Raw genomic sequence first — 12302 nt, forward strand, 5'->3', positions numbered from 1 at the left:
ACATCTTTAAAGCTTATGAGATTTCTTCAAGATTTACTCGAATATAAAGCATTATTGATTATTAATTTTGTTCCATTTGGAAGCATTATACAAGCCTTTCCAGATCCTTCAATTAATTTAGCTGACCCGGAAATGGTGTTTACATTTGCTTGAAACAACTTTAGTTGTGAAAAATATTTTCTATCTTTTAAGATAGTATGTGTTGTTCCACTGTCCAAAAGGCATTGATATTCGGAACTAACTTCAGGTAGATCCATATCTTCATAAAATAAATTTAAGATTAGTTTAGAATAATATCATACAAACTTTTATTGATGATAAAGATTTAAAGTACATGACTAGAAATTTAAAATACAGGGAACTAAGAAAATACATTAAAACATAGCATATGTTACATTAGTAGATGGGGAACCTAAGCATTGTTGTCTTCTCCAAGAATGAAATCATTCCCAGTTTCAGCATTGTCCATGAAGAAATCGGACACATCAAGGGTAGGACATGGAGCATTTTCTTCATTAACATAATTTGCTTCTGCATTTTTCTCTTTGCCTTTTACAGAAGCCTGGTAAAGGTCTACCAAATGTTTGGCCGTGCGGCAAGTACGTCCCCAATGTCCTGTCATGCCACATCTGTAACATGTGTCTTTTCCTTTTGAAAGAGTTTGTTTGTGGCTTCCAGATGACTGTCCCTTCTGTTTTTCAAAATTTTTAAAATTACTGTTTCTTTGAAAATTGTTTCTACCACGTCCTCGGCCTCGTCCGCGATAATTTCCACGGCCTTTTCCACGGCCATTGTAATTTCCACGTCCACCTCTTCTTGTAGCATTTGACTCGGGTGGATAGGAATTTGTTGCATTTGCCTCATGATGAGTGGCCAAAGACCCAGTTGGTCTCAGGTTATGATTTTTCAACAAAAGTTCACTATTTTGTTCCGCAACAAGCAATACACTCATTAATTCATTGAACTTTTTAAAACCTCTTTCACGATACTGTTCTTGCAACAGTATGTTACTTGCATGAAAGGTAGTGAGTGTTTTTTCAATCATCTGTTCATCCGAAACTGGATGATCACAGTATCTCAATATAGACACTATCTCATGTATGGTTGAATTATAATCAATTACAGATTTGAAATCCTGGAACCGTAAATTTGTCCAGTCAAATAATGCCTTAGAAAGGAGCACCCTTTTGTGGTGTCCAAATCTTTCATTAAGGCAATCCCATAATTCTTTGGGATCTTCAACCATCATGTACTCAGTTTTAAGGCCTTCATGTAAATGATGCCTTAACAACACTAAGGCTTTTGCCTTATCTTGTTCAGTAACAGGTTTTGCAACAGTCATTGCAGAAGTGGTAGTATCAGTTGTTTGACCAGAGGGACTTTTATTTTCTTTAACAGTGTGCTCCAAGCCTTGAGCTTTCAAATTCATCATTGCGTCCACTTTCCATTCTAGAAATTTCTTTCCAGATAAATCTAAGATGCTGAACTGTCTTTTCATAAGGTCTCCCATTTTAGCTACAACAAATTTCGTGATAATTAGTTTATAATAACAAATTATATGTACAACTCACATGTTTAGTTCTTCCATATTTATAATTAAGTTAATAAGACACGTGATAATTAAATTTAATAATAATAAACCATAAATAATATAGTCTTTTCTCCCCCTTGGTTTATTATTGTGGGTAATTATATGATTAGACAAAAATTAATCATGTTAGTTGCAAAAAAAAACAGCAAAACGACAACAATGACAGTAGTAACAATAATTATAATGATAACGGTAATATTATACAATGATGATTAATAACAACAAACATACATAATAAAACAAAAACAAGCTTTTAATATACTAAAACGACAAAATAAGTGAGTTTTACTTATACATAATGACAAAAATTAATATTGCTACTAATAAAATTACAAGCGCCGTAATTAGAAGGAAATATTGTTTTATCTTCATTAAATCTTCCTCAAAAGTGAAGTTGTGGGTGTTTTGGGTGTTTTGGTTGCCGTCGTCGGGGAACATATCGGAGAAGAAGGGGGTGAAATATTTTTTTTTTTAGGTGATTTTTGGATAAAAAGTGGGAAGGGATAAGGGATTTGTGGTGAAATTGGGGGAAAATCCGTCTTTTATAGAGGTAGGTTTATCCGTTACTGTTCTGTACAACTGTAAAAATATCATATAATAGTCTAACGTACTGGCATAAAATTATGGTCCATATATATATATTTATAATTGTAAAAGGTTATCACACTGGGAATGCAAGCCATAGTGGTCCGAGAGCCCTAATATCTATAAAAGATCATGGGTTCGAAAACGGAAAGAAACACAAAAAGTATGTAAAAGTAAGAAAAATAATAAGTATAAAAGGCTGCATCTTTTTGTTAATCTAGTTAATAATAATATGCATGCAAAGCTACTACTTAGCAATTATAATAACTAAGATAAAAATTTACGTAAAATGAGTATGTAATATCAACATGGATCAAACAAAGAAACATCAACATGAATAAACAAAAGATGATAGTAGTAAATTCACAGGTAAGAGAACTTTCACCGTTGTTTTTGAGGTATATATAGTAAATGTTTGAGTTTCTGTTATAGAGGATCCCAAATATGGGCAACTATAGAGCATACTCCTCGAAACATTTAGAAGTAGATAGTATTATTTGTTATAAATTTTTAGAAGTAGGTATAAATATACCTGACTGAAAACTGGTGCTGATAACGTGTTAAAGAATTTACCGATAGAAAAGTTTTGATTAATAAAAGGAGTAAAAGAGTGAAAGAAGATGGGTGAAATTGTTGTAGTGTTATCCTCGTATTCTTACTTCTATGGCATTGTATTTATAGCCATGAGTTACACTAATAATACAATAATTACTCACATAGAGCCATATGAGTTCACAAGTGTTTGGACCTATATGAGCATTGTGTAATCAAATCAATAATTGGCATTCACTTATTAGACTTATCTTCTAACAAATTTTTTATTATATATATTTTTTTTAAATGATTTTTCAAGTAATAAGTTTGGATGTTGTTCACATGCTTTGTTGTATGGATTCGTTATAAAAGAAATTAATTATGAATAAGTGAATTAAAATGACTTTGTTCTATCGCATATATAGAACATAAACAAGAACAATCATGAAAGTAAATAGCGAAATTATCCATAGTCGATAAGGTTTGGTTTGGTAATGGTAAATCATAAAATTTAATTAAAATTAGGAAATTTTGTCAAAAATAACCTTTTAAAGTGTCCACTTTATTTAAAACAACCTTTAAATTTTTTTTTTTGCAATTTCAGACCACATTATAATTTTTTTTATCAAAGACAACCAAATGCTACTTTCCGGCGTTCTCTATTTTTCCCTATGTTGACCACTAGTGTGCAACGCAAATGAACTCGTATATTGCTTAATACACCAATTTTCCCTCCAATTCACTCGTACTAAAAGAGGGATGAAAGAGAAGCAGGGATTTTAATAGGAGTTAATTGGAGGAAAAAGGGGTGTATGAAACAATATATGAGGTCACATGACTCGCACACTCGTGGTCAACATCGGGTAAAATAGAGTCAATGCCGGAAAGTAACATTTAGTTGTCTTTGATAAAAAAAATTAATAATGTGGTCTGAAATTGCAAAAAAAAAAAAAAAATAAATAAATTTATAGGTTATTTTAAATAAAGTGGACACTTTAAAAGGTTGTGACAAATTTTCCTTAAAATTATCTTTCACAATGATTGAAGGTAAGCTTTGTTTAGTTTATCCCTATCGACATGTTATAAATGATAAGTACAAGTTCTCACAACCAATTTATAAGTATAAATAGGTTTTACAACATATAGAACCTCCCAATGACCAATGATACTAGAAAGGATAAACCAATTTTTTGTGTAAACTTTATTTATTGGTCGCCTTAGTAAAAACTATTGTTGAATATAAAATACGTTATAAAGTATCTGTGATATACAAATGAAACTCATCACGTTAATAAACAGGAAAAAATTCTCGACAAGGCAATTAACATTATTGATTATACCCCAAATGAGCATTGATTGGCATCCCTTAAATTCCAAACTCCCTTATCTACACTCAACTTTCAACCCCTTATTACTAACCTCCCAAACAATCCCATAAATTTAGTGATTAACTAAATTTCTTGACCCCACCCAATTTTGCAATCAAATCTAAGGACTAATTATTTTATGAAAAGTACCATGAAATTATGAATCTCAATCAACTTCACCGACATCACACCCAAATTTAGCTGGCAAAATTCAAGTCTTTTTCAACATAAATCACTCCAAAACTCCAAATATATAAATAATAATCATTTCTTAAAAGCGGGAAAATCCAAATTAATCAACATTCTTTAAATTCTCTTCCAATTTTTCCCAGAAAAAAAAAAAGAAAAAAAAAAATCATCAAAAATGGGTTCTCTTCCTGTACATTTTGATCCCATTAAAATTGAAGAACAATCAAAATTAAACGAATCAACCCTCTTAAATTTGTTCAAATCCCAACAAAGTTACCTAAATTACTTCTTCCAACACTTAGATCTCCCACAAACCCTAAAATTCACCCAAATTTTGCTCAATTCAAAGGGCACAATCATCTTTACTGGGGTTGGAAAATCTGGGTTTGTTGCCCAGAAAATCTCTCAAACATTGGTTTCTCTTGGAATTCGATCTGGGTTTCTCTCCCCAGTTGATGCCCTTCATGGGGACATTGGAATTCTAACAAGAAACGACGTCGTTGTAATGTTCAGCAAATCAGGGAATAGTGAGGAATTGATTAGATTAGCCCCTTGTGCTAAGGCAAAAGGGGCTTATTTGATTGGAATTACTTCAAATTTGAGTAATAATTTGATGGGTTTTTGTGATCTTAATGTGCATTTGCCTCTAGAAAGAGAATTGTGCCCTTTCGATCTCGCTCCGGTTACTTCCACGGCTATTCAGATGGTTTTCGGGGATACCGTGGCGATCGCCTTGATGAGTGCTAGGAATTTGAGTAAGGAGGCTTATGCTGCTAATCATCCTGCTGGAAAAATTGGGAAGAGTCTCATTTTTAAGGTATTGATTTGCGTTTTTATCTTGATTTATATTGCATGATTATATGATCATATGATATACTAGTATAATGTTATTTTGTTTTGATTGTACCTCAATTCTATTTGTTATAGTGGATGTTTTATGTTGTTGAATTGATTAGATAAATTTGTATTGTCAATGATATGATTTTTGTGATGATGGAGTTTATGTAGATTAGTTATAGAGTGAGATTTGATCTTATGTTGAGAGTGTATTCCGTTTGTTGTTGGGTTGTATTTGTTATTTTCGAATTCGTTGTGAAAGGTTAATTTATAAATGATGTGTATGGATATCTATGGGGCTGTAGTTATCGCTAGTTCAAATTACACTATCAATGTCACTGTAAATTCTGGGTGGATCCAACAGTGTGGTTTTAAAAGTGTGTGATTAATTTGCTTCTAACTGTTTGGCTGGTTGACACTTGACAGTCATTGTTGATTTATATTCTAAGGTATTGGTATATGTTTATTGAGTTCAGATGAAATTAAGGCGAGTTAAGATGTTTGAAAACATGAGTTTGTTGTATAAAAATCATGGATGTAAGGTTTAAAAAAGTTGTGAGCTTGTAGGTGGCATATTGAATGTCGGATTAACCTTTAAATCCTCATTTGGGTTAGTATATAAAATTATGATTAGGTTTTGGCTGTTTGATGCTGCTTTTTTATGATCTAAAAATATTACCTTTCGGGAGTATGAAGAAGAACTATGATTTATTCAAATGCTGCAGTAAAAGTAGAGGCTGCGTTTTGGTCTTGGAATTATGTTGTGATCTGTGGTGATTCTTTGACTAATACAATGTGCGTTTTAAATACGGTGGGTAAGGGTGTTGAATTTAGATTAAAAATGTAATAACATTCAGCTTTTCTCTTGCTTCTAATTTTTCAGACTAAACTTTCAGCGTGCATGGTTGAAGATTTTGTATTATGGCAGTAGGAGTGTAGGAGGGAGTATATGTATTACATGTTCATGACAATTGATCGTAAAACTAATGTTTATGTTGGCCTTTTTATACCTAACTGACATAGTGACATGAGAAAACTACACTATCTTATGTCATACAACTTTTGAAGCCTCATTAATTTGCTTTTGAACGAGTTTTGATATTGTCAGGTTCAACAGAAAGTGGTGTTTTTTAGTGTATTGTGCAAGCATTTATCTCGTAGTGAAATATTTCCTCAGGAATTTTTAATTTCAATCAGATGATGCAATTAATCAAAAACTCAACTAATATTATAATGCAGCTCTAATTTTAATACGAAAAGACAAATGAAAATTGTGGGAGGGGCTTGGAGGTCGGACTACCTTCTGAGTTGATTTGTGTGGCTTTTGCAGGTAAAGGATGTCATGAAGAAGCAAGAGGATCTTCCTGTTTGCAAGGAAGGAGATCTTATTATGGATCAGCTAGTTGGACTTACCAGTGGAGGATGTGGATGCCTTCTCGTTATTGATGATGATTACCATCTAATTGGTACCTTTACCGATGGAGACTTGAGGCGTACACTTAAAGCCAGTGGAGAAGGAATCTTTAAGCTTACAGTTGGAGAGATGTGTAATAGGTAACTATTCTCTCTATATACTTAACTTTGCAACTTTAAAACTTCGCAAACTTGTTTTTTTTAAAACTAGACCAAGTATTTTTTTGTTGGGTTGAGGAAGCAAGAGTCTCGTGAAAGCCTCTAGCAGGTAGCAACATGGAATTGTTATGTCAGCATGTTCTCTTTACTGCTGCCCTTGTTGAATTCATATTGACAGTTCCATTTATGCCTTAGCAAGTCACACTTAGAAAGTTAGCATGTTCTATCAGGATGAATAGTCTTTTTAAAAAAGTCTCTTAGGCAGAGTTTTAGAACAACCTAGTCCTTGATGCCCAGCCAATTTGCTACAATTTCTGTACTATTATTCAGAAGTATATAAGAATTATTTTCTGTAAGCCAAACATACTGTCTTTTCCTCAAAGCTTTCACATACAAGTTTGATATGGGTTTGGCTATTGAGATTAGAAGTGACAGAGCTTATTATGACCTGAATAGTGGAGATCTATGGAATTTTACAGCATTACATCATGCCATCAACTCAACGTGTCTCTGTAGGCTTTCCACCTGTGCCAACTAATTATACATTTTGCTTGTACTTATCTTTTCCAAACCGAAGAGTCCTGTCAGGCCCTTGACTGCAAAAAAAAAAAGTATTGACTGCTTGCTCTAGTTCAAAACATATACAAGTGGCCAGTTATTAGATTGGTCTATTACAATCCAGTTTACTACCTTTTGAACTAGATTTCTTTTAGATGCCGTATTTCAGCTCTTTCAAGGATAATGACGTTCTCTTTCTTACATGAATATTTGCATTCTTGTGCAATATTTCAACAGTCCATTTGGTTAAGGGTAATAAATGATGGTAATGGAAATGTATATAAGTTTTTAGCAAAATTCAATTTCCATTCCCATGGTAATGATTGTTCATCCTAAATTAACTCTTTTTCATCACAATTTTGTATCACCATCCATTACTATTTTGGGTGGCATGTTGGTAATGACATTTATGGAGGAAAACATAAGTTAGGGGATGAGCTTTTTTATTGATATGGACATTAGAATGTGACTTTGATTGCCAAACACTAAGATTAATTCTCATTACTGTTATATAACTGGCTACCTAAATGGGCCACAAGGAATACTTTTTAGTTTTTGTTTTCTGCAAGCAAAATGCATCCTGCATTTTTTTCCTTTTCCAGCATAATATATATTCAGCCTGCTCATCGGGTTTCCTCTCTCTAATAATGCACAGGCACCCTAGGATCATTGGACCAGATGCTATGGCAGTAGAGGCAATGCAAAAGATGGAGTCTCCACCCTCTCCTGTGCAATTCTTGCCTGTTATTAATGATCAAGACATTTTGATCGGGATAGTTACCCTGCACGGTTTAGTCTCTGCAGGTTTATGACTTTTCGTTAAAGAATTAATCACATTATGTTGTGTTTGATTAGCATGGCTATTCATCGGTATTCTTTCTATAGGGTCCACTAGAGCTGCTCTCTTTCTTCTTTTGTCAAATTCAATCATGTGATAGATATAGTTGGCTGGTAATTGGTCTTAATCATCTTTATTATCTTGTGGACCACTTATTGTATGTCATTAGGTAGTTCAGACTATGTATCACAGTATTGCATTCTTCGTTGTATTCATGTATGGCTTTGTTCCTTGACGCCGAAGCTTCTTGTGTAGTAGGATTCGTTTACATGAGTTTTTCGCATCTGTAAAGTGCCTTATTGCTGGTTGTGACACCTTGTTATGATTTCTAGTTATTAATACGTTTACAAAGCTTACTCCATGTCTTGCACTGGTTAGTTTCAGCTAGATAATACCATATTCAATCCAGGGGTTCACTAGAATTTACCATTTGCGCTCTGGCAATAATTAATGACACCCTATGTTACTCAAACTCGATACCCATGTCAAATGAAAATACATGCGCAAGTGTATACTTTGGCTAATTTTTGCAATGATTTCATAATTCTGGTCCAAAATGAAGTGTTGAATAAGTGATTTACCTATGTCTCAGTGTCAAGAATCTGACATGGATAGTTGTAAGATAAAGAGTCCAAGTAACATAGGCGATAGCTAATGTAAATTCTAGATATGTAGCCAATGTAGGACCAAGAATTATATGTTGGAAGGGAAGGTGAGTGAAACACATGAGGGAAAGAAAGTTTGACTTGCATTTTATTTCCAACACTACCTAAAGTTGAGGGAATTTGAACCCAAATAGTACATTGGTCATGTCCAATTTTACAGTTTTGTGCGGTTTGTGGTTTGAAAAATGCGGTGCGTTTTCCAAAAATGAACAAACCGTGTTTTGCAATGTTGTGCAGTTTGCGGTTTGAAAAATGCAGTGTGGTGCGATTTTGTGCGGTTTGCTGCAGTTTCCAAAAAAAATTTAGTCCAAACCGCACTTTGATGCGGTTTAGACCATCAAACCGTTAAACCATTTTATACTATATTTTATTAAAAATTAAACGTCCTAGTGAACACTGAACTGACAGCAATACAATAATGGGACCTCAGGCTTAGAAAACAGAAAGTAAACTCTAAAAAAGCACCTAAAGGGAATCTAGTACATCAAAAGGAGTCAGATTCTGACATCCTCCCCCACTTAAGTTGTCGACGACCTAGTCGACTTACAAGAGTTACAAACAAAATTAGAAAATCCTAAACTATCTTGAGTCTCTAGTGCGCCGTTGACGCAGCTGACTTCTTGAATCTTTGTTGATTCTGGAGCTGGATCTTCGTTGTTGTCGAGGAGCTTGTCTTTGGGGATGCTGTTTTCGAACAACTTGTTGAGAGCTTCATCTCTAAATTTCCTCCTGGGAGTGGTATCGCTTGAGTTCTGGTGGAGAGCTGCTTCCACGATCATCTGTTGGGGAGCATCTTCTTTGAGATTGTTAAGGAAGGAAACTCGTTTAATGCGTAATCCAAAGATATTCTTTAATAATTAACATTGGTAGTTTTGAGTCAAAGGTAAGTTGATTTATGATTGTATGGGGAGCATGTTTTAATTATTTTTTATTGATGATAGGATATTCATGTTAGTGTGGTGCATATGTACTAGGGCTGTTCAATTTCGGATATCCGATCCGATTCGATCCGAAAATTTGGATATTCGAAATTTCCGGATCGGAGAAATTGCGATCCGAATCCGATCTGAAATTTTCGGATATCCGAATTTTTGGATCGGATAGTTTGGTTTTCGGATCGGGTAGTTAAAATTTTCGGACAAAATACGATCCGTATCCGATCCGAAAATCCGAAATTTTTTTCGGATATCCGATTCGAAATATCCGAAACCTTAAAAACCGGATCGGATATCCAAAATTTCGGATCGGATATTTTGGACCGGATATTTTTGAACACCCCTAATATGTACTCAGCTTTTGGTGATTCTTACTTTTTGTGTTTTTGTTTGGCTTTCCTTTGGTTTCCCCTACTATGACCCATTTATATGATGAGTAGAGGGTTGAAATAAAGAAGAAGTGACAGGTACTTGAAGCATGAAGAGTATGAAGGGAATTGGTGTAGAGAATTACTTGCTATGCTTTCATAGTTGTGTATTTTGAGTTATTGGTGTATTGGATTATTGTTTATGGTCTAACATTATTATGTTTATTGATTTTTGAGTTGGATTTTAAAAAGGGTCATGTTTGGATTGGTTCCAACTTGTGAACTATTTAAATTTTATTTTTGTTTTGAGGTTGTGAACTCAAGTTTATTTTTAAAATTGGTTTTTATTTTAGTCTTCCGCCGTGTAACTTTGAAAAATAGCCTTAGTCGTTATTACGGTGGCGGTAATATTTTGGATATTTCCTAAAAAGAGTTTTATTTAGAATAGATTGTGTATTTTCAAAGAATGGAATTTTCAGGGTATTACATTAATAATCTCAACTGTTAGCGATTTACTTTTAATAATCCCAACTAATGTTTATTATCTAATAGTATCAACTATTAGCGATTTACTTTTAATAATCTCAACTAATATTTATTATCTAATAATCTCAACTATGCTATGTGTTTGCCTCCAAGGTTCCAATAATCCCAATCGGTCATACCAAGTCAACAACCTATTATAGTAGGTTACTATGACGCGTGTTAACACGTAATTGGTCCAAAATTTAAAAAATAAAATTAAAACATAAAAGAAAACTGAAATTAAAAAAAAAAAAAGGAAAATCTCTCACCCCTTGCCGTTAGCAACCCCACCACCACCTGTTACCCTTGTTGGTGGCTAGAGGACCTACCCGCTGCCAGCGGTACCATCCTGACCCAAAGCCCGGACACCCAGCCCTCCCCTTTCCTTGAACCACCTTCCCCAATCCTAACAACACCACAAGCGCTCCACAACAACTCCAACCACTACATGCCTCCACCTCTTAGCCACTCCGCATCTTCAACGCCGAAAACATCACAATCACCGCCCAACAGCAGTTTACGTCACGCCCGATTACCAAACAGCTGCTGCTCGTCCATTACCACCAAACTCCACTGTCACAGCTGCACCAAAATTGCAGCCCAATAATTTTGGCCATCACCAATTACCACCAATCACAACCACAATTTGCAGAGCATCCACAATTTTGACCCAATCTCGTTGTAAGCTCTATGACGGCGCACAAGCATCAACAGCAACCCGCAAGAACAGAGCAAATCACGATTACTGACAGTGAGAGAGAAGATTGAGGGGCCTGTCGATGATCGAGTTGATTGCTGATGATGTAGTGTTTCTTGGATGTGTGTCGGTGGTGGATAGGTTTGAGGGTCGAGGGTAGGTCAAATTGGGTGGTAGAAGGACGGTCAGCCGATTTCGGTGGCTAAAGGGTAGGGATGGCAACGGGTCAGACTCAGAGCGGATTATGCTAAATCCGACTCTGACCCGACAGGAAGTTGGAGGCTAAATTTGACTCCGACATCCGACTCTGAGACTCTGACTTCATTATCCGACCTCTGACTCCGATCCGATCCGATTCCGAGTTTTTTTGGTTATTCAATATACTTTGAGAAATTGGGCTATTTGGGCCTTTACAACCCACATCCAATGCCACCATGACCCATACAAAAATACATTATCTATTGGAGTCGGATAATCCGTCAAAGTTGAACATTTGTCGAAGTCGGATTTTTTTCTCGGATTTTTTGTAGGATCCGACTCGGAGTCGGATTATTTTAACGGAGTCGAACTCGAATTACTTTTTTCTTGGATTCAGAGCGAATTTTTTTACCTTGGATCAGGGCAGAGTAGGGTCGGATCCGGACTGGATTGTCATCCTTACTTAAGGGGGTGGGCAAACGTTTTTCAACGTGTTTAGGGCTAGGGTTTGGCGGTGAAGTAAGGTGGCTGAGAATTTTGGTTTTTTTTTTTGAGTTTTAAATTTTTTTTTTATTTTGGCAAATCACATGTTGCCACAAGGTTATTAAAATCCCCCCCTCCCCACAAAAAAAAAAAAAACACTTTTAATAGGATGCATACACAAAGCATAATTGGGATTATTAGATAATAATTGCCAATAGTTATGACTATTAGAAATAAATCGCCAATAGTTGAAATTATTAAATAGTATTTTTCTATTTTTATTTACGTTTATTTATCAATTAACGAATCACATAACTAAAACATTTATGAATATTACATTTTTGAAACGTGCATGACATA

At 34.8% G+C, this 12302-nt stretch overlaps 2 protein-coding genes across 2 annotated transcripts; one reads left to right on the forward strand and one right to left on the reverse strand.

Annotated features, from left to right (window-relative positions):
• Positions 1–412: 412 nt before the first annotated feature.
• Positions 413–1510, reverse strand: LOC110708836. Its single transcript, XM_021887059.1, has one exon. It carries the CDS (start codon positions 1508–1510, stop codon positions 413–415), a length of 1098 nt encoding a protein of 365 aa, XP_021742751.1.
• Positions 1511–4043: 2533 nt separating this feature from the next.
• On the forward strand, positions 4044–8427 carry LOC110708327 (probable arabinose 5-phosphate isomerase). Its single transcript, XM_021886432.1, has 3 exons — positions 4044–5083; positions 6434–6657; positions 7889–8427. The coding sequence occupies exons 1-3, from the start codon at positions 4442–4444 to the stop codon at positions 8043–8045; spliced, it is 1023 nt and encodes a 340-aa protein (XP_021742124.1). The 5' UTR covers positions 4044–4441; the 3' UTR covers positions 8046–8427.
• Positions 8428–12302: the final 3875 nt, after the last annotated feature.

The sequence above is a fragment of the Chenopodium quinoa genome, unplaced genomic scaffold (genome assembly GCF_001683475.1).
Source record: "Chenopodium quinoa cultivar QQ74 unplaced genomic scaffold, ASM168347v1, whole genome shotgun sequence".
In the NCBI taxonomy this organism is placed as follows: domain Eukaryota; kingdom Viridiplantae; phylum Streptophyta; class Magnoliopsida; order Caryophyllales; family Amaranthaceae; genus Chenopodium; species Chenopodium quinoa.

What these genes read in the sequence shown, in the direction of transcription:
- LOC110708836 (XM_021887059.1), bottom strand. Translation starts at nt 1,510, where the DNA reads ATGGGAGACCTTATGAAAAGACAGTTCAGCATCTTAGATTTATCTGGA.
- LOC110708327 (XM_021886432.1), top strand. Translation starts at nt 4,442, where the DNA reads ATGGGTTCTCTTCCTGTACATTTTGATCCCATTAAAATTGAAGAACAA. An exon ending in GGAAGAGTCTCATTTTTAAG is followed by an intron (nt 5,084 to 6,433) that starts GTATTGATTTGC and finishes TGGCTTTTGCAG; the next exon opens with GTAAAGGATGTCATGAAGAA. An exon ending in GTTGGAGAGATGTGTAATAG is followed by an intron (nt 6,658 to 7,888) that starts GTAACTATTCTC and finishes AATAATGCACAG; the next exon opens with GCACCCTAGGATCATTGGAC.